The sequence below is a fragment of the Ischnura elegans genome, chromosome 5, assembly GCF_921293095.1.
Source record: "Ischnura elegans chromosome 5, ioIscEleg1.1, whole genome shotgun sequence".
Lineage (NCBI taxonomy): Eukaryota > Metazoa > Arthropoda > Insecta > Odonata > Coenagrionidae > Ischnura > Ischnura elegans.
In genome coordinates this window covers 45,234,885-45,256,845 of record NC_060250.1, presented here as the reverse complement: position 1 = coordinate 45,256,845, position 21,961 = coordinate 45,234,885, and the positions used below count along the sequence as shown (strand labels likewise).

Here is a 21,961-nt window from a genome sequence, read left to right as displayed (position 1 = left end):
CTGAATGGAATTTTTATTTATTTTTCAGGCAGAAGAGCTAGGAGGTCTGTTTTCTGAAATTCATAATATTTCTGAGCATGCAGTGCAAGCTGCCAATTCATATAAGAACATAGTAAATGCCATCAAGAATGCTAAAAAAAGTGCAGATGATGCTTGGAGTGCTGGAGATGAAGCATATTCATTGGTTTGATAAAATATTACTTTAATATTCTATATTTGATATTATTTTGAGTTTCCTTAGATATATAGTGAACTGTGGCCAAATTTATGTGAAAAATGAACGAAAAGTTTGAAAATTGACCAATTTGGAACTTACATTGTCCCCTGCAGATTTAGTTCAAATTTGATAGGAGGGTAGTGTGCAATGATAAATTTAAAGGGGTAAATTTCTCTAGCTCTAATGGCCAAGGAGCTGAGATATAGCTCCATATACAGGACTATTCTGTAAAAGATATCGGCTTCACTATTATGATGAAGATGCTGTTTGTGGCGCAATATTACGCCCCCTTGATTCTTTATCTCAAAATAGGCAAGCCACCCCCAAGTAGAATTTGGGGTAGCTATATAACATCAAAAACAACGCCAGCAATCGGCTGGCGTAATGCCGGTTGCTATCCCCTACCAGGGCATTTTTAACGCACGGATCGTGACTCTCAATTGCTTTGATGGAGATGTTGGGATGGAAAAACATGTTATAGAATTACATATATAGATGAAAAACATATTGATTTTAAAAAGATTTATGAATTAATTTAAAAAATATATTTTTAAACAGATACAAGGGCGGCCAAATGAGAGTTTAGCATCTAAAGAAAAGTCATCTAGGCTTCTTTGGGATGCAAAGGACACAATCAACATCACCCAGACTGTCTTAATGCCTACTTTAAAGCAATGTGAATCTGAAGTAAATGGTATAGAAGCTTTAAATGACCGTAACAGAGACACATTGAGGAGTACTCATCAGTAAGTACAGTCTTACATTGAGATCTATTCACGCTATTAATGGTCATGAGTGGAATCACTTTAATCCTTACTCTGTATTTCATTTTATTGACCAATATCTTTCAACACTTGATTCTGGTGAATGTGGCTCAGTTTTTTCATAATTCCATTTATATGAGCTCTAAAGTGCCTACTGGATGTTGCAAATATTTGGAATTTGACTCACTTGTATTTATTTTTGTTGTTACTTGATTTATTCATGGTTTCGAGTGAGGTTGTTTGTAATCATTGACCCAAAGCAAAATTTGATGAAATCTTTGTTATGTTTTCATTGAAAAATTCATTTTCCCTCATCAAAAATCCAAATATTTAGTTTGTCGTATTTCTTCAAAAATTACTACATATTTTGGAAGACTCAGTTTTATGATGCACTTTTCATCCTAAAAATTAAATGAGGATTACGAAGTTTTCACCATATCACATTTTTGTGCAAATTCATCCAATGGCACTGTGTGTCTATGGCTCAATGCTGGTTTGAGTCATTTCAGGACTCGGGATGATTTGATTGGATAATAACAGTAGTAGTCATGTTGAATATCTTTCAGGACAATGAAGGGTGTTCTTCCTGAGAATACCAATTCCATTTTATTGAATGCTTTGAATACATCTGAAAATGCAATCAACTGGACCAAAGAAGTGCTGCCCAAAATTAAACAAATCGCTGAAAAAACCCCTGAGCAATTGGAAACTGCCAAGGGTTTAAGAGAAATCCTCTTATTAGCGGAATCAAACATGACTTTTACGAAATCTCAAGGTAATCATTTGTATTATTGTTTGATTTCATTGCAGTATTGTATAATGCAATGGAGCCCTGGCACGCAGCCAGAAATTTACTTCTGGTAGAGCTTGGGAGGTATGCGGGTTGCCTATACTGATGTGTTGCTGTCAATTCACATGCATCAGAAAAGTGTATATTACATTAAATCAGCTTTATGTATTTCATTTGCGTAGTGATGAATATTTCATGAATTCATCATTTTTATTTGCTGACGTAATGAAATGCATCTATTTCGAAAAATGGAGCATCTCAGGATTGTGATGACCTCAGCAAATATATTGTGGGCAGTCGCCACAAGGAAAAAATTTTCAAGCCATTTAAGTCCCCTAGGGCTATGTGTTTCTTCGAATTCACTCTTTATCACCCTGCTTGCGATAAAGTTCCATATTTAATGATGTTCCAGCCATCTCTCATCAAAAATTTTCTTATATTCCAGCCCTACTTAATATGATTTTCTATGCCTGATAGAATTTCCCATTTCTCTAATATCTTTTCTCAATTGGTATAAATCTTGTGGCAATATGATCTGCTTGTGAAGAATTTTATAGATCTATCATGAAATGATTGCATGTGGACGTACACGTTTTTCTAAATCTCTTCTTATGACCTGTACACTGGGGTGGATCTGAAAAATTGATTTTTTTTCAGTTCCATCTGGCCCAATGAAAAAAGTTGTGGGACTGATCAAAAAGAAGGCCTGAAAAATTTGAACCCTCTAGGTGAACCCCTGACCCTCGCTCAAATGCAATTTAGGGGGGGAGGGTAAAATTCAAAAAATTTAATAATTTATGGATGAGACATAAGAAAATAAGATGGGAACTGGACAGAGCTAGTGAAAGTGTTACTACCATGGTTATTTAAAAGAAAATCTATGTTTCAAAACATGTTATGCTTGAGAATGCTCTTGTGATTCAGTTGCACCTGTGCTTGAAATCTTCTGCAACAGCCCTGTATTTGAAATGAAATATGAAATGGAAAAATATTCTATAATATGAAATGAAATTGATGGATTCATTAAGTTCTTCAATGTGTAAAAACATTAGGTATGAAGCCTTCTTAACACTTTCTAAATTTCTGCATATAATATTTCTTCAGAAAAGGAATCCCCTCCTTCATCCAACATCACTTAGAAAGTCAGGGATGGCCAAATCCATGGTCCTTATGTACTGGTTGCTAATCTCCAGCTCGGGAGTGTTGCTGAGATTCCGCTTTTACCCCTCAAACGCCTCCCCTCAAACACAACTCTGGGCAGTCACAGCCTCTAGGGGAAATATGGAACTAACTGCACTGTTGGCGGTGGTTCGAAAGAATATCGGGGCGAGAAAGAGTATGATGTGGACGATTCAATTGAGGAAGGATCAGATAAACTGAACTTTCGTCACGTTGTGCAATTACTTGCGCTGTGTAAAATCGCCATTTAAGGGGGGAATGATTTTTCATGTCCCTATACATTTTTTGAACTATCGCCGCGTTAGATCCAAGGATTTAATCAGAATATTCCGCGAGTTAGGATAAACCCTAATGGAGAGTAAATTCATGATTACTTCGGCTTCACTATGTCTTATTTACCTGCCAAAATTATAAAATTAGCGATTTATAGCCCACAGCACATTTCCACGGTTAAATTATTCAGTTTATCTGATCGTTCCTCTAATAAATCGTCCACATCATACTCCTTCTCGTCCCAATATTCTTTCGAACCGCCGCCGACAGCGCAGTTAGTTCCACATTTCCCCTAGTGGCAGCACGACTGTGCCCAGAGTTGTGTTTGAGGGGAGGCGTTTGAGGGGTAAATGCGGAATCTCAGCAACACTCCCGAGCTGGAGATTAGCAACCAGTACATAAGGGCCATGGATTTGGCCTTCCCTGAGTTTCTAAGTGATGTTGGATGAAGGAGGGGATTCCTTTTTTGAAGAAATATTATACGCAGAAATTTAGACAGTGTTCAGAAGGCTTCATATGTAATGTTTTTACACATTGAAGAACTTAATGATTCCATCAATTTCATTTCATATTATAGAAAATTTTTCCATTTCATATTTCATTTCAAATACAGGGCTGTTGCAGAAGATTTCAAGCACAGGTGTAACTGAATCACAGAGCATTCTCAAGCATCAAGGGGTTTGAGGGGTAAAAGCGGAATCTCAGGCAATACTCCCGAACCGGACATTTGCAACCACTATATAAGGACCATGGCCAAATCTTTGGTGCTGCTCCATGTGATCCTCCTGCTTCAAGTTCTCGGTTTTCCTCCCATCCCACCCTATTGCAATTACTTTGTCCCTTCTGGGTATGGTGTTTTGACTACTGTTCTGAAATCTGATGCATCAGCATCATAGGCTTTCATTTTATCCCCTGTCCTCTCCATTTGACCCTGCCTTTTCATTCTTCACTCCCCAGGTAGGAACGTAACAAGGGATAGGGGCATAAGCACCCCCCAAAACTTCGTTCATCTTTCCCAAAAATATTGTATGGAACTGACTAAACATAATAAAGCTCATTTGAACAGTTTGTAAGATAATTTTAGAACTCCTATTTAGGAATGCATATTTAAACAATTTTGCATAAATCAGTGATCTTTTAAAATTATTTGCATGAATGTAGTAGTCTTTTTAAAGGGGATGATTGCAAAAATGCTCAACAATTGCCATCGAATCAAATCTGCTCATCTAGTAGCCCAACAATCCGAATGTGCACAGCTGGCAGTAGCCGGAGCATTAACGCTCACCTCTGAAGCTTGGAGAATTGGAGGTGAGTGTTTATGCTCCGGCTACTGCCAGCTGAGCACATTCGGATTGATGGGCTACTAGATGAGCGGATTTGATTTGGTGGGCGATTATTGAGCGTTTGTGCAGTGGAGGTATCGATACTCTCCTGTCTTGTAATGTTAGTTTAGATTGTTTCCTGGACTCATTGACAGTTTTCTCATCTGATCTTGTTAGTGGTGATAACGTGACTGTACTCATATTCCCACTGCTTCATATACTGCAGCAAATTGCCTATGCAGGCGAGCGCTTGGCTGTGACTCATGCAATCTCTACTTCCTTTGTCTCTACTTCAACCTCCCCCTCTGCCTTCACTTACACTATTCCCTTCCTTTCCAGTTTGACCTTGACTGGTCGTGGCATAAACATGCCTCCGTGCGATGAAATCTCTGGTTCCTATGGGCTGTATTCAACCGCATGCGAGGCTACAGAAATAATTGCGCATTTGTATTGTGAAAAATAAATCAAAGATCATAGATAACATTTTTCTTAATTCTCGATTATGGATAACCACTAAAGAATATTCTAGATTAATCAAGGTTTTTTTTCCACCACAAACGCCCTCTGCAATGCTGGAGCAGACGTCCAAATAAATTTGAAACATTCCTTCCCAGACAGCTCAGAATCCTCCGTATCTAATTCGTATGCAGATAGTATCCATTGACGAAAAGCGACGGAGCGGTAGTCAATGGATACTATCTGCATACGAATTAGATACGGAGGATTCTGTGCCGTCTGGGTTGTCAGCAAGTAAATAAAATAATTCCATTTTATGAAGTGAATTTAAATGGAAATAATAATAATAATAATACGTCTTTATTGGGTGAGATTGGGACTAGAAAGTCCCATCTTCCATCTAACCCCTAGAGCCCAGTGTAACCTTGTGTCAGTATATTTTGCTGGGCTAGGTGTTTTTGTGGCTGATTTTATTTTTCATATAGATTATAGAAAACATCGAAGGGCTGTGAAACTTATGCACGGATAATCCGCAGCCAGATAATCGGGAGTGTGCTGTAGCATGAGCTTACAGAGCTTAATCACATTACGAAGTTACTTTTAATGGCAAGACCACATTATATTCCTAAGAATTTTTGTAGATATGAAACCTATTTTCATTAACTATCACCAACTTCATGAAGTATGAACAAAAAAATTGCAAGCATGAGATTTCCTTGAATTTTAGGCTACTTGCAATGTAAGGGATTTGCCATCGGATGTCTTATCTATTAAATACATTTTTCTCATTTTTGGATTCAGAATGTCATCCTGTTAAAAATTTCCTGAGGGAATCCACTGTTAGCATCAAATATTGGATGTTGCATCTGCAATCGCCTAGAAGCTTCTATACTGCCATTTCAAAGATGTGAACCACTTACGACTACCATACAATAAATCCCCTTCTCAATGAAATCATAGCATTTCTCGTCCCTTTCTATTCTCAAGAGGGAAGTTTCACTCCAAAGAATACCCCTGCAGTTGTCATAAAGCAAGAATTTTGGCTTAGTGAGGGCATTTCTCGTGTTGCAATCATTGTGTCACATACTTTTACTTCTAATGGGGATACCTGTATGATCATTGTTTTCCCAATTGACTCAACCAAAAGTCCTCTCTATTTCTGGAACATATTCATGGTCAACCATAGCCATATTGAAGTTCCTGTTCTTTGAGGGCTCACATCATGACAATAGCATCTTAGGTTGCTTCTTTAACAAATGACAAAATCATTTGACATTGACATACAATTTCTCTGATTCACATTATATTTTTTTTAATAGAAAGAAACGCAACAAAGAATATCCATGACATAATTGCATCGATGGAAAGTATTACCACCAATCAAAGTATGCTGGGGAATGACTTGAGAGATCTGAGGAATGAAATCAATCGTTTACGAGAGAAGATTGATCTTGCTCGGGACAGAATAAATAAGTAAGTTCTTTCTAAACCGAATGAATTGCTCAAGGATCACTTGATCACTTCCATATGTTTGTGTTCAGTTATCATCAGCATGAAAAATACAAGGGTTATTATTTATATATCCAGAATTGGCCACAGTGGTGTTGCTATGTGTCATCTCACATATACAGTGAGTCCTCGTTCTACGTCACCCCGTTTAATGTCATTTCGCGATAACGTCACGAAAATTTTACGACCGTGATTCGTTTATCGCCGCTTCGCTTCGCGATTACGTCACTAATTTTAAATTTCGCGCGAGAAAAAAGGCGAACTGGCAGGCGTTACAGGTTGTTTATTTCGTGGGCGGTAATGCGGTCAGTCTATTCAAAGTGTAAAACGGTGTGTATTGTTAATTGTGATTACGGTTTTGGCAAATTTTAGCATCAGAGACATTAACACGACAATGTCCAAGAAAACAATGTTCACAATAATTTTGGTTCCTGTTACTGCGATGTTTCAGCGATGATGATGCCCAGGCGACGCCCGCCCGCCTCAATTCGCAATTAAAACCATCTCTTCGATTTCATAATCCCAGTTTGCCCGCCCTCGCTCATTTGTGCCATTTTGATTTCCCTCCTGACCGGTCCGAAAAGAAATTCTCGTAGCGAGGGCCTATGGACCGGAGCACCGGATCCCCGGTCTGTAGCGTCTGGTAGCATTCATTGGACCGCGAAGCAGAAAAGCAAATGCGGGAAGATACAAAAATGGAGAAGGATTTACGTCACTGCTGCTATTGTTGTCGATGAAGACAGGAACTCGTATTTATGCCATAGTTTGGCATTCCCATCGTAAAAAATGCCCCAGATATGATACGGTAAAATTTTTTCGCATAGGAATTGTGAGGTCTAGGAACCGATATTCAATTTTTACATTGTTTTTATGGGATATTATGCTTCGATTAACGTCATTTCGTTTATCGTCACATTTTTCAGGAACGGTAGGTGACGTTAAACGAGGACTCACTGTACACTGTAAAGTTTGAAATTTCTGACATTATATTTACTTATAACATCTAATGTGTGAGCACTATTTTTGTTGTTCACAGTAAGTTGATAATTTCATCTCAGCCAAACAATGGAATGAACTGAATGAATGAGAATTTTCGCTTGATGATTAACTATGACCATTGACAAGGATTATTTCAACAACAATGAATCTCTCCACTCACTTTGGCTTTTGGCAATTTTGCACCATGTAAAACTACTGTATATCACTGGTTTAGTGAATTCAATCGTGACTGTTGTTCACTCAAGAACAAATTTAAAGATGTTCGTCAAAAATTGGTTATAGTGCCACAAAACATGGATGCTGTGCACAAAGTTACAGATCAAGATCGTCATGTGACATATTGTGAGATGCAGGCATTCTTGGGAATTAGTATGACAAGCATACACAAGACTTTACTCAAGCATTTAGCTATGAAAAAAATTTGTGCGCATTGGATTCCACATAATTTGACGGTCACTCAAAAACATTCTTGTGTTGATTGATGCAAAAAAAAAATGGTCAAAAAATACAATTATGATGTGTTAAAAGCCGTGTATAGCATTTAAACAGGTGACAAATCTTGGTTCTATGCATATGAGCTCGAAAGTATACAGCAATAGTCGTGTGTGCCTGGAGTCTGACTTCCACCGCTCACGATTCCAACGCACACAGTGTGCGCGAAATGAGCCGTGTGCCCATGGAGTCCGATTCCCACCGCATACGACTCCAACGTGCATATTGTGCACTGAGCGAGTCGTGAGTACCGGGAGTCTTGACTTCCCCTCGCACAATTCCAGTGCACATGGAGCCAACTTCTACCACTCACGCCTCCAACACGCACAGTGTGCGAGGAGGGAGTCGTGTGCGGTCTGCGGAGGGGAGGGAGTCGCGACTCACCAAATAAGACTCGCTCCCCTCAGAGCTCTATCTGCTGAGCTGCAGATTTGAACTGTCTCACTCGCACAGTGTCCATCACTAGCGTATTTGGGGAGTGTGTCTTTTGTGATTGATATATTACCTGTTAATTATGCCTGTTGTTTTTCACTATTTCACAGTGTTGATGTTGGTGTTCGCTTAGTGAGAGATTCAATCCTTGTCCTACACAATCCACCTGTGCTCTCTCAAATACAGCATTCTGGGAAAATATCCTTATTTTTCCAGACCAATGAAACAAATGGTCTTCTTCTATTCTTAGGAAATGAGAATGGGACCAGTTCTAAGTCAGGGGCTTTTAAAACGGTAACTATGTTTAATGAATTGGTGTGGCATATGCTGGTTCTAATAATGAAATAGATTTTACTGATTAGAGTATGTTTAACAGTTTTCCTTACTTTTAAAAATGTTTTTTTCTTTCGTTCAGGATGATTACATGGCATTACAGATTGAAAATGGTTATCCTACTTTAACTATTGATTTGGGATCAAAGCCAACCAAAGTGGAACTTCGAAAATATGTCTCTAATAACAACTGGTATCAAATCATCTGCCAGAGGTATGGATTAATAAGAAATTTATATTTAGGTACATATTTTAGTTTATTTCTTATGAAATATTCAAGTTAGCTATGTGAAGGTATTTTTTAATTCTTTACATTGCTGTTATGCTGTGGGTGTCCATAATTACAATGGAGAAATACATATTATAATAATAATATATGCCTAACTGAATGTAAATGCCAAATGCTTGAGGGTCTGTTACAAATGAGAGGATGGTGGGCCTCCGCTAGGCAGAGTTTCCCTTCCATACACGGTGTCATTCTGTCTCCTGGAGGGCAAGTCTGTAACTCTGTTTTCTCCCGAAAATGGGAGAAAGGAAATTCGTGAAGTGCCTGCGCGAGAGTTGTGGCCCGCCCCAAGTCTCTAGCACGTCCCGCCGGAGAAAGGAGACAATTTGTCGCCTGGGAGAATACTAGTCTAAGTTTAATCCATTTTACTTAATTGGATTGAAATTACTAATATAATAGCGTAAGGATTAATAAAATATCCCTCAGAAAGCCGTAAAACTCACCATCTTTTGAACCATTTATTTGAAAAATTCCGCAATTTATTAATCTCGCACCTACCGCTTATCCTGGTGGGTATTCCATACCCCCACACACCCCGGTATTAGTTGCACCTAAACCCTCCCCAGCCTTAATTCCTAGCTGTGCCCCTGACCTTGCAAGCCGCTTAAATAGGTGTGTGGCAGGGATGTTAGGACACCAGCCATTTACAAATACAAAGGAAATGCTCTAACAAAATTTATTTAACAAAACTGCATTTATTTAAGTCCTTAATTGTTCAGGGAAAAGACTAATTCCCAAACCTACCTATCTGGCAAAATATCTCTTTCAATTTATCGTTTTTTTTTAATGTGGAAAAATTGTGGGGTTCTAATACGATGTTCCATGTTTCGCTCTGAAAGATATCTATTCTCAATTGCTTAAGCAATGTAAGCCTGGTGTGCAGCCTCTTGAGTCTCTAGCAATTCCCAGCTTAATTCATTTAACATCTGTGTAACGCTCTCTGTACGCCAATAGAATTTTTTATGAATCACAGAGCTTTCTTTTCTATTTTATGAAGTTCTCTGAATAAGTCTCTCTGTACTCAATAAATCATGGGGCAAGGACCTTACCAAACTGAGGGCCCATTCCCTAATAGATCACTTTACACGTTGCATACCGGGGTATAATTTAAATTCCTAGGAACCCCGAGATTGGAAATATGTGCCTATTAGGGCGTAATGCCTTTGGTTTAAACATGGTTAAAAAGCCAATGTTTAAATATAACTTTACCCAATCAAACGTTATGATGCATCAATTCATTATGAGTAACGAACAACAACTGAAAACGTACTAACGAATAGGTGTTGTACGCTTGAATATTGTTTAGGTTGACGTGCCTGAATGACGAGAATCTTCATCATCCGTCCGGAACATTCGAGAAAAAAACGACGAGAATTCTTGCCATCCGTACGCAACGTGTTAAGTTAATAATTGCTGCATCCAGACAAAAGTTGGATGGGTAACCATTCAATTCTAAACCATGGTACTCTTTTTCCCTGGCTTCAAGTTTCCCACCAGACTAAGCATGGGGTTGCACCCCAATGGATTTTCCGCACTTGCCGCCCCCTCCCCTTTATCCCAATAGTGTCCTAATTAGTTATCTTTATTGACAGGTCTGGAAGAAGTGCCGAATTTATTCTACGAGAAGAGGTTGACAGAAGAGGAATAAGGAAAGTAGTTACTGACTCAGATTCTGTAGTGTTCATGGGGCCCTCATCTGTCCTTAATTTGGACCAGAACTTATCTCGGATAATTGTTGGTGGCTACCCTGAACATTATAATATTCCAAGAGAAATAGAAAATTCATATTTTGTCGGAAATGTGGAAGAACTTAAAATTGACGATCACCCGGTATCCTTTTGGAACTTCATTGAAGCTGAAAATATTAATGGAACAAACCAAAGGTAATTGATATTAACATAGTTAATGTGAAAAATAAGTAAGTTGTAAGGATGCAAATAAACTTTGGGTATGCTACATGTAAAATTGGCAGTGAGAAATAAGTATTTGAAATTTTTTAATGTAGACATGAAATATGTTGTTTTTCAAATCAGGGGAAGAGGAGATCAGTATAAATTTATCGAACTTACAACTAAAGAAATGGACATTTCGTATTGATATGAAATTGTCAAAAACAGTTCTGTTGTTTAAAATTTAACTACCACACCTATCGCAAATAATAACTCCCGAAAATCAAAAATAATTGCTTATCATCTAAATTTTATCTTTTTGGGATCATAATATAATTTTTATCTTTGGTTTGAAGCTAAATTTAGTTTCCATAAACCAATTTCCTATGTGCCATTTTCTAGTTCATTTGACCAATCCTAATACCATTCCCACAGTGCTATGTAGCAAATCTAGTTTCTTTGCATAATATTGCAGTAAGATATCTTCATTTTGTTAAAGGTGAATTGCTAGGTCATTTGGATCAACACAGAATTTTAGTCACCTAGAAGAAAAGTTCAGCCTCTGTTAAGAATTAGTTAATACAACAGACTCCCGATTATCCGGCTGCGGTTTATCTGAATTGCGGATTATCCGTGCATGATTTTCACTCCCGCTCAATTTTTTCCACGATCTTTATTTTTAAAAATCTAACTCAAAATCATCGGAATAATGGCATTAATGCTAGGATACACGGAACTTATTATTTCCGTTAGAATCCCCTTCGTAAAATGGAAGCTATCATGTGATAGTTGCATTCACGGGAGCACCGTGTTCCTTTTTTCCAAGCCTCGCAGTGCGCGACCATGCTCCTTGATCACGGATACACATCGTGCAGCAGTTAGAACCTGGGCAACTTCTGCGAGACGTGACTACGTGGCGTGGTGCCTGACAGTGTAGTTTCTGACGCCGAGCAGTGGTTTTGAAGCATTCGTGTAAACCACTTATCGGTAACCATGATCACACAGCCATGGATGTGTGCTTTTCGAAACCAGGTCTTACATGGAGCATTAATAATATGAGTGCAACCATGTTATCGACGCTAAAATTATCGCAAACTGTCAAAGAAAGCTCTCAATGAGCCCGGGAAGCACTCTTAAATAACAGAATAACTGTATGAATAATAATGTATTGTTTATTTTACGTAAATTATGAGCATTACAAGACATTTAAGTGAAAGTTTGGATTATCTGTGTTTTCCGATTATCACATTCCGTGCTGACCGTTTTTTGAAGAAAATGCCCTGTGGCTGACTTTTTGCCAAAAATTTGTATTTTTTTATTATTATTTTAACGACGTGATTTTATGATTTGTGATGCCTGCTACATCTTTTCACACTTTTTTTTTTAAATAACCCTTCGTTTGTTAAAAATTTGAAATTTAAATTTTCTAAGTATCCTGCCAAACTTTTGATACCTACCCGCAACACACCTACATGTTTCCCACATTTCTTTGCTCTTTGTCAGTATTGTAGCGAAAACCCGTTCAGACCTTATCACTTTCTGGAAAAAACTAATGGAAATAGTAATGCAGCAAACATTATTTTTATAATCTGGAAATGATACATTCAAATACGATTTTAAATGTTCTCTTGCTCAAAAGAAAATATTGCGAGTATTACCAATATTTCCAGCAAAAGTGTTGCTCCCTATGGTGGAAAAATTATTATGAACGATATGATATCCTCTGGATAAGATTTTATAATGATATACATTGGTTTATAAATGAAAGGGAAAATTTGTATAAACGAAGAATTGTTGCAATGAAACATATTGTTTTTCAAATCAAAAATTGACCTGCATTTTTAGAATAATTTTTCAGTTACTAAGTACTTCGCATAAAATAATATCTTTTTAAATAAATATTGAAATATAAAATATAAAAGGTAAACATTAAAAAATAATTTTTCCCCGCTGGGTAAATAATTTTCTGCATCACAAATTTTTGTGATACTTCTGGAAACAGTCAAGACACAATCGAGGATCAGGTAGGCAGGTGGGGCGATAATATTATGTATCCTGGTGGACATTCTTCTTGAAGCACTGCCTACATCTCTTCTGTTTTCGTCTTTTCTGCCTATCGTGTTTTTCATATAATCGGGGAAATGTCCTAAGCCCTTGGTTTTGGTTGATGCGGGCTAAGACGACTATCTCCTCAAAGGGATCGAAGGTACAGATATTGTCATAAGAGATTCTATAATTGGAATTAGAAAGTCGATGAGAGGAATTTTTCAAAAATTTTCTTTGAATAAAAAATAACGGTTCATCAACAGTGATTTCAGTAGGTGGATTCCCAATTTTTAGTACCATTTGATGGATTTCCTTTCAATGGGAAAGTAAGACATCATTTGATCCCAATGATCGAGGCCACAATAGTAATTGCTATATTCAACCACCGCCTGTGGCTTTCTCAGCGTGCACCCTCGTCTTTTCGTAGATTCGTTCATTTTTTGCACTGAATTCAGCGCTGATCAATCGCACTTCCCTCTTATCCGTCCACCTTAGGATACCGATTTTATACTCATGCAAGACCTCCACCACCTCACCTTTATTTAATTCGTAGCAGAGTACCAAAAGAGGAATAACTTTCTTGCCTCTCCTCAGTATCTCCGTCACGTTAGTTTTCCCATTTGGATGGAATCTAGAACTGGCTACGCTGTTATAAAAGTTATCAATATAAAAGGATTAGCCTCAGTCAAAATGATCCTCCATCATTTGTTTACCATCTTCTCCGAATGCCCTTTTCCAGACACTTCTGAGTTGGAGGACCTGCAGCGCCAAACCCTTTGCTTCTGTCAACATATACAACTTTATTGCGTACCTGTAGCGCTTTCCCCTCATATATTCACTATATCCCAGCCTAGCTCTCCATGGAACCATAGACTCTTCCAAACTCAGATCACGTGAGCGGGTCACTACTTTTTCCATTGTTTCCTTGAATGCGTCTACATGGGGCTAATTTTGAATAATCAGTGGGCCAGAGGAGTGTTAGAGTCGGAGAACGTAGATAGGTTCTCGTTGATTTGCAGGGCTTGGAGAATTGACATGAATTGATCAAGCGACTTCTCTCTCCTCAAGCAATGCAAGTCATGTAAAGATAAAGCTTTTCAGTTATTGGAGATACGGGAGATTTGGATAATTCTAGCACGAAAAATAAGGCCAAAAAGTGGGGAAATTCTTCTATGGTTAAATATTTCCATCTAGTAAATTTCCTTCAGGACACGTATTGCCCATTTTATAACCTCGGGCCGGATCAGTTTCTCCGAGTTCGGCGGCATGTGACTGGGTTACTGGAAATTGTTCTCTTTGGCATTTTTTTGTTGGGGGTGATGCCAAATAGAATGCTTGTAAGTATTTCGGATATTATGGAAAAAATCAAGTAATGAGACTCTAATTCAAATGCTAGTGAACATAAGGATGGGGAAGTCTAGCTATTGTGCATGAAATTTAAATAGTAAAAATAAATTGCAATGTGGAACCAGGATTTTACTGAAGTTATTGTAAAATTTATGCAAATATACTTATTATTTCATGCATAGCAGCAAATAAACATATGGATAACAACAAATTTTGCCATGATGAAATCATAGCAAATAAAATTCACTCTGAAACTTTAAAAGTATAAGAACGGAAGCATTTATTGTTATCGTAAGGATAAAAATACACATACCTGGAGTATGTCCGAAATTAGGCAACCAGCTAAGCAATTTACCACGATAGCGTTAATTGAAGTTAAAAATGAAAATAACAACAACGGAAAAATATTTGTATTCCTTCTTGTAAAAACCAATTAAATAAACACAATCTAATCATTGCGTTAAAAGTCATAAAGAAAGATAAAATACCTTGTAATAAAGTAATTACCTATCCTCGTCAAATGTAAAAGTATATTTTTATTATTTCCCTTTGAATATTTGTAAAAGTTTTTTTTTAAGGTATAAGAACAATTTTGAGAATATGTAACTATATTCTGCATCATAAAATGAAAGTAATAAAAAAATACATTGTAAAAAGCCACCCCCAAAGACGTCCTTGCAGAGCAAAACCGGGTAAATTAGAAAAACACAGAAAAAATCGAAAAAAAAATTTTTTCGGAGCTTTCCGCACGGCAAATAGGCGAAGAGTGGTGACTGACCCTCTTCCATACCCTAAATGCGGTGGCTGGCGCTCAGGGTGGAATATAACGCAAAAGGGAACCATGACGTAGCGTCTACGTCATCAGTCACTGGGTAGTGGCTGCCATGACGTAGACGCTACGTCATCAGCACGGAACGTGTTATTCGTGCCGTCTCTCCCCATCATTAGCCCAGATAATCGGGAGTGTACTGTAACTAGTTTTCCATTTCTCTTTTTTTTAAACTATAGGTTGTTTTGGTTCTTTGGTTCCCAGTTTCACCGGCTCATACTGCTGTATCCTCCCCTCCCTGCTGTATATTGTACCTACTTCCGACACCGTATGACTTCCAAGATAATCCAAAGAAATCTTATTTCAGTATGCAAAAAAGTTGATAGTTAGTACAAATGATGGAAGCAGGTGCATATGCTAATCGGTGGGGTTCAGATTGCCATGCTAGGTTACCAACAGTTAGTTGCTAAACGACTAAAAAGCCCTATCAAAACACTTGGCTAACTTCTTTCAGACTTGGGAACTGACAATATGCTTCTACAGAATATTCTTCTAAAGAATAGGCCCTCACCCATCTGAAGAATGTCAAGAGAAGCACTACCTTGTTTCTTCCACGGCTCATAGGTACTCAAACTGACTCAGATTGGATCAAAGAAAGAATTTTTGGGTGAACTGTGTGATAAATATTAGGCTTTTTCTTTTCAAGAGGGCGAGCAGAAGAGCGAGTGAATAAAAGGGGCCTAGGTCATTATTGACTTCCCAGCCCACCATCATAGTACATAGTTGCCCTTGGAGGATAACTTGTGTCACCAGTTGTAACATAATCATTCAAGTCAAATTCAAGTGGAGTGAAACTTAAAAAAGTAGCCTTTAATGATCTGGGAATGACTTAAAACCATTTGATCAAATTAAGTACAAAAAGGATCTGACGTTGGTATCAGAAAGGGGACAATGGTATGCATTGTCCCCCTTCCCCATGAAGAGAAAGCAGCAAGCTGAGTCGAAGGTTTTAACATCTTTGCAGAAGAATGCTGATGGAGAAGTATTACCAGGTAGATTCATTTTTCTCTTGCTAATACGTACTGAAATATTCTTGCTATTTTATCGTTACTTATAACAGAGATAAAGAAGCTACAACTCACCATGGCGCATGTTGCTATACAAGGTCACTTATCGGGCATCTGAGCTTTCTTACATTTTGTGCTTATTGTCTGCTCTTGAAAGAGAAAAATCCAAATTGTAGTATAAAATAGAAGGAATGCCTTTCTGCATCACATTATAATCGTTCTCCACAATTTCTCTTATTGGCCTGAATTGATTTCAGCAACAGGAAAAGGAAACTTCTACACAGATGAAATTGATATTATCCTTTATATGCATACAAATATGATCAAAACTCCTTTTGCCATTGAAGATAGAGCTGATTGAATACAAAGTTAAGAACCAGAACTGAGAATCTGAACTGAAAATGGGAACCTAGAACCTAAGCCAAGAACCAAACCCACTCATCCCGGCTAAAAATTAAGATTTCTGCAGTACTGAAAAGTTGATGGTGTCCATGATGTTGCAATGTATGTGGAGAATTGATGTTTAATGCTTGATTTCTTCTGATTACAGGCATAAATTGGTCACAGTGCCGCCAACAGGAATGAAATTTGGACATGATAGCTATGCTATCTTAAAATGGACTACTAATCTCTGGAAACACAAAAGCTTTATTCGCTTTAGGTTTAAAACTTATGCAAAAGATGGATTATTATTTTTGGCAGAAAAAGGGAGTTCTTTCTTGTCTGTTGAGCTTGTCAACCAAAAAGTGGTGTTTCGAGTATGTACTAAATAGTATAAATTGTTACATAGTTGATTCTTAGCCATTACTGTGAAAAGAATTTCTTGGCACTCATTCAGTTTACTTTGTGTTTCTCAGTTTAATTTAGGGGACTCTGTTACAACTCTTGAGTCAGCAAGATTTTACAGTGATGACAATTGGCATGATGTTGAAGCTGCCAGGGACAAGAAATTAGCAAAACTCACGGTATCGTGTTATTTTTGTGATCAATTATAGCCATTTTTATTTTCTCAGCCTTTGCTCTTGTTTTCCTTTTTAGCCATTAAATGGATGCTGTTAATTTTTAATAATGAAGAGTTTTTAAGTGAATGGCTTATTTGATTAACATGGGTTAGTACTAAACTGACTTCATTGCTTTACAGGTGGATGGCGATGATGAGGTTCATGGTAACTCAACGGGCAAAGCTGAATATTTGGTAGTTTCAGAGTACTTATATTTTGGGGGCTATCCTGGTGAGCATAATTTGAAGAGTGTCTCTCAAAAGAGTTTTGAAGGTTGCATTGATGGTGTAGAACTTGAAAATGTCTTGGATTTGAGTGGAAGCATCAAATCCTTTGGAATAACCCCTGGATGCCCATCAGAAGTTCGTAAATTCAGTTATTGAAAGTATTTTGTGAACTTTTTATGTAAAAATTATAAACACTGTTCCTTCATTAATACTTATTTTGCTTTTCAGAAAAGCAACATTGTTTCATTTATAAGGGGCTACGATGGCTTTGTTTGTTGGAGCGGTATCGATGTCGATGATGATTCCTTCCAAGTTTTTGATTTGAACTTTAAATTCAACACTACCCAAAAGGATGCGCTGTTATTCTTTGCCACTGATTTGAATCGTACAAATACTATATCTTTATCCCTCGTAAATGGAATCTTGATTCTAAATGGACCTCATGCAAAGATGCAAATCTCATCTTCAAATCAAGCCTCTTCAGATACAATTATGTATAATGATGGTGCATGGCATTCTGTCACTGCAACTTATGAATCAAATATCCTGACTCTGGAGGTTGACGACTACAAACGCTTCCAGTAAGTATTGTTGTTTTTATTGAAGCAGTTCTTCTACCACTATTATAAAGCACAATTCATTCATTCTCTAGTCGCTTCATTTTTGAAGCAGACTGAGCTATGTGGGAAACTTCTGCTTCCATGGGTTCAGCAGCTGATAAGGTATAGGAACTGCCTGCAAGGGGAATATAGCTTCTTATGAGGGAGGAATAATGCACGGTGCTCTCATTCCACACTATTTAATTAAAATATGATTTCAATGATAGAATTGTTATCCTAGGTAGAACCCTCCGAGGGAGATTGATGTGCTCGCTTCAAACCCAGTTGTAGAATATACATATAAACCGTGCAAATGCGTGTAAGAGACTCACCTTTTCGCCTATAAATTGCAACTGAAAATGGGGATGCAACTCTTACACAATTTTCTTATACCCCCCTTCCCAGATTGCAAGTCCAAGGGAAACAGAGTGGCCTTGGTTTTCAGTGTGAGTCAGACATTTGAAAACCTATGTCAAAAACAAGCGGCAGGCAGGGGAGTTTCTCCCTTAGTGACATAATTTTACAATGCTCCTGTTTGCATTTCTTACTCCTAAGCACCGCACCGTTGCGTTGGTACCTCAGAGGTGATCATGGAAAAGATCACGCGGGATTTTTTGCTCTGAAGGGCGAGCTAAATTGACTGCTATGAGAGGGCATCCTGTGGCATTTATACTGCAAATAGTAATCGCATATCAAGCGTAGAGAAATGCATAATTTTGAAGGAAAATAGCTGGTTAATAGTCAGTATCTGTCTTGCTGAGTAATTATCATATGCTATTAAGGGCTGATTTTTCAAAAATCATCTTCAGATGCTGTTATGAGGATTATTGCAATTGAAAATTATATTGGTGTTAAAACCTGCGGTTTAAAAAATTCAAATAAGTGTGTACATTGTTGGACTAAATTGCAGATGGAAGAAATCGGAAATGCTTGTAAGTGAAGAGTGCTGAAGGAGAGGTAGAGGGGAAGGAGCGCAAGGAGCAATTTTCAATTTCTTTAAAATTCTTTCCAATCAAAGAGCAATTCTTTTAAACAATTAGGCTATGAGCAAAGGAGCAAGGAACACACACGTCTGATCTTGCATGTGACATTGTTGCCTTCAAAGGAAAGGGGCAAAGGTGCAGTAATGCGATGTATGCAGTTTGCATTGCCTGAAGTTTCCAGTCCGTCTCATCTTGTTTGAATGCGCTTATGCTATGCTTGTTTCTTCCGAAATTGTGCTGTTTGGTCTATGTTGAATATTAGTTTGCATTGTAACTATAAAGCTTTGTGTCAATCAATTAGAGCTTAAAAAACTTAAATGCTGAAAGCTATCGAGATATCTTTGGGCTCAGTAGGTGACTCACCTAGCATTTGTCCTCCAGAAACTGGGAGAATTGAAGCTGGTAGACCAAAAAAGGTCAGTTGGTGAGATGGAGTAAGGATGAAACACGTTTCCATTGTTCTCATGTAACTTGATATTTTCATTCAAAGATAATGATTTATGGTCTGTGTGGTCTCAGGAAGGAAAAAAAACTCTAGAGGCATGGGCTGATGGAGGGCCGACGGTGGTTTTGTGAAATCTATGCCGTGGTTATTATCTTCCGGAGCGGAGATTCCCCTGATTGTTGTTCAATCTCTTGGGAAGATTCATGCTATGTGTCTGTCATGTTTTGCTTTAAAATTTTCCACTACTGAAATTCTATTGCAATACTCCTACAAGAGCTTTTAACCTGCAAAATTGTTCATGAGTAGAACAAGCATCGCAGTGCAATGGTGTATGCAAAGAGAGGATCGGAACTCTTTGTACTCCCTCTTATGGGACGTGGCATTCACAAAAGTATTGATTTAAATTTTGGATTCAGATTCAATTTCTTGAACAAATTTGGATTCAAAGTATAAGGTTAAGGGCATTATCTGTGGATATTTAGATCCAAGGTATCCAATCTGACCATCCCTGTAAGCATCATAAGGTTAAGACTACAAGTGAATACCAACTTATCTCCGAGTGCCATACATGTTGTGTAAATTTAGCTGGAAAATGTCATGTTTTAGTATATTTACATTGAAAGTGGAAATTTTGATAATTGTTGAAAGTCCAGACATACATCTACAGCGCTGCGCAATAGGATTAAAAAATTTTTTTTCTTCGGCTCTGATGCTCAAAATAGGGGTGTGTTTCTTACACACACTTATACAGTAAATAAATATTGTTGAATTAGCTCGAAGTGCATTATTTCTCCCAATATACCATCTTTCAACCAAGTAGAACCTTCAATATTGTATTTGTAAAAGCAGAGTGAAAGCATCGTTACAATGCTCTTCCTCATAATACATCTCTAAATAGCATTGCAGCCTCTCGTTCCCCATTGATGCTGCCTCATGCTGCATGAGGAAGTGGCCTGCGTCAAAGTTCTCGGAATGACAGTTGTCATGCCAGACCCTCCCGAATTGACCATGCACCCTTAAAAGGGCTGTTTTTCTCACCTTTTGAAATTCGACAACATTTTTTGAGAGCAGAGCTTTACAACCCTTGGATTTTTTGATTTGTGCAAGTTTTGTCATTTACCTCTGTGATCTCTATTTTTTTTAATATCCAAGTTCTCCATTAACTTGAACCTTTGACTTGGTTATTTTTTCATTGTGTTCAGCCCCAAAATTATAGATTTTTTCATGCTGCTTAACATTGGCATGTTACATGTGGAATTAATTTTTGGTTAATTACTTCTCACCATGATTCTGGTTAATAGTTTGCTAACGTTATGACCTCTTTCTTTTTTATAGGTCTGAGAGAAGCGACACAAGTCTGAAAATTAATAAAGGAGATATATACTTTGGTGGTGTACCTGCAGGTTTTAACAATAGAACTAGTCCAGACATTAGTCTAGTTCCATTAATTGGATGCATTGGGGATGCTACATTTGGTTCAAAGCTGATCAACTTTGCAAATGCTTCAGCAATCCGTAATACTGTTTTAGGGAGGTGTGCGCTGACAGGAAACACTTTCTACAAACGGCCTGGTAAGAATGTTAACTGTTATGTAGCTCATTAATTTAAATAATCCCATCTGTTCAGAATTCCTAAATGTTAAGCCATTATATTATTATAATTGGTTTCTTAGAAACAGGCAGGGGATTGGGTTGATGTGGTGGCTAGAGTGTTGGCCACCTACTTCTTGGGCTCTGATTCAAATCCTAGCATTGGCGGAAATTTTCTATGTTTCCTGGTCTCGGCTTAAATGATTCATGGAGGGTAATTCAATTTTAGAACTCTTCTGTCTGATAGATGGAACTTTGAACTGTGGTCCCTGTGGCTCATTTTGTTATGAGCAGACTGATGCTGATGCCAGGTTTCTCTCCACCTTTCCTTCCATACTATAATGCTCCCTGTCCAGCCCAGATTATTTTTGGATTGGGAAAAACATATACAATCAATATCCTTGCGAATCTCTGCCACACAAAATCCATGGTGAAAACCTTTGTCGCCTTTAACAGTGAAATGATGCCTGAAAAACAGGATAAGCTTTTTTCCTGACCACATTTAATTTCTTGTATTCCCTGGCTTTACTGTTGGGGCAGGGTGAATGGTGGGTAAAAAGGATTGCGGCAGAGGTTGGTAGAGAGTCTCGTCTCTTGATCCATGAACAGAAATGAAACTCACTCTCCAGTTCATTAAAACCATAAATTATTATTTCAGAAACTGGCATACATAAAAAAGGAAATAACACTCTTTAAAATTAGTGAATTATGAATGAATAAAATGACTTCATAAGGCAAAATAAAAATGATGACACTACAAAAAAAATCGAGCCTGGTGGTGGCAAGCAATAAATAAGCCTGATTCTTTTTGGAAACAATGGGAGGTAATTTATTAGTCCTTCCCATTTTAGTTTGTACTCGGACTATGACTAGTGATTTGACTTATCTAAGATATACCTTCCCAGGAGATGGTGGTGTTTGCATCAGAGTTCCTTTGCTGTAGCAGAA

The 21,961-nt window shown here is 37.7% G+C and overlaps 1 protein-coding gene across 1 annotated transcript in view; it reads left to right on the top strand.

Moving 5' to 3' along the window:
* Positions 1 to 21,961, top strand: part of LOC124158797 (laminin subunit alpha-like) — a 129,280-nt gene that overhangs the window by 97,407 nt on the left and 9,912 nt on the right. Inside the window, exons 42-53 of the mRNA XM_046534115.1 lie at positions 29 to 184; positions 776 to 963; positions 1,548 to 1,756; positions 6,321 to 6,474; positions 8,544 to 8,727; positions 8,849 to 8,979; positions 10,644 to 10,934; positions 16,720 to 16,927; positions 17,027 to 17,134; positions 17,311 to 17,532; positions 17,626 to 17,978; positions 20,760 to 20,995. Of these exons, the coding sequence (XP_046390071.1) occupies positions 29 to 184; positions 776 to 963; positions 1,548 to 1,756; positions 6,321 to 6,474; positions 8,544 to 8,727; positions 8,849 to 8,979; positions 10,644 to 10,934; positions 16,720 to 16,927; positions 17,027 to 17,134; positions 17,311 to 17,532; positions 17,626 to 17,978; positions 20,760 to 20,995 (2,440 nt within the window). The remainder of the gene's footprint in view (positions 1 to 28; positions 185 to 775; positions 964 to 1,547; positions 1,757 to 6,320; positions 6,475 to 8,543; positions 8,728 to 8,848; positions 8,980 to 10,643; positions 10,935 to 16,719; positions 16,928 to 17,026; positions 17,135 to 17,310; positions 17,533 to 17,625; positions 17,979 to 20,759; positions 20,996 to 21,961) is intronic.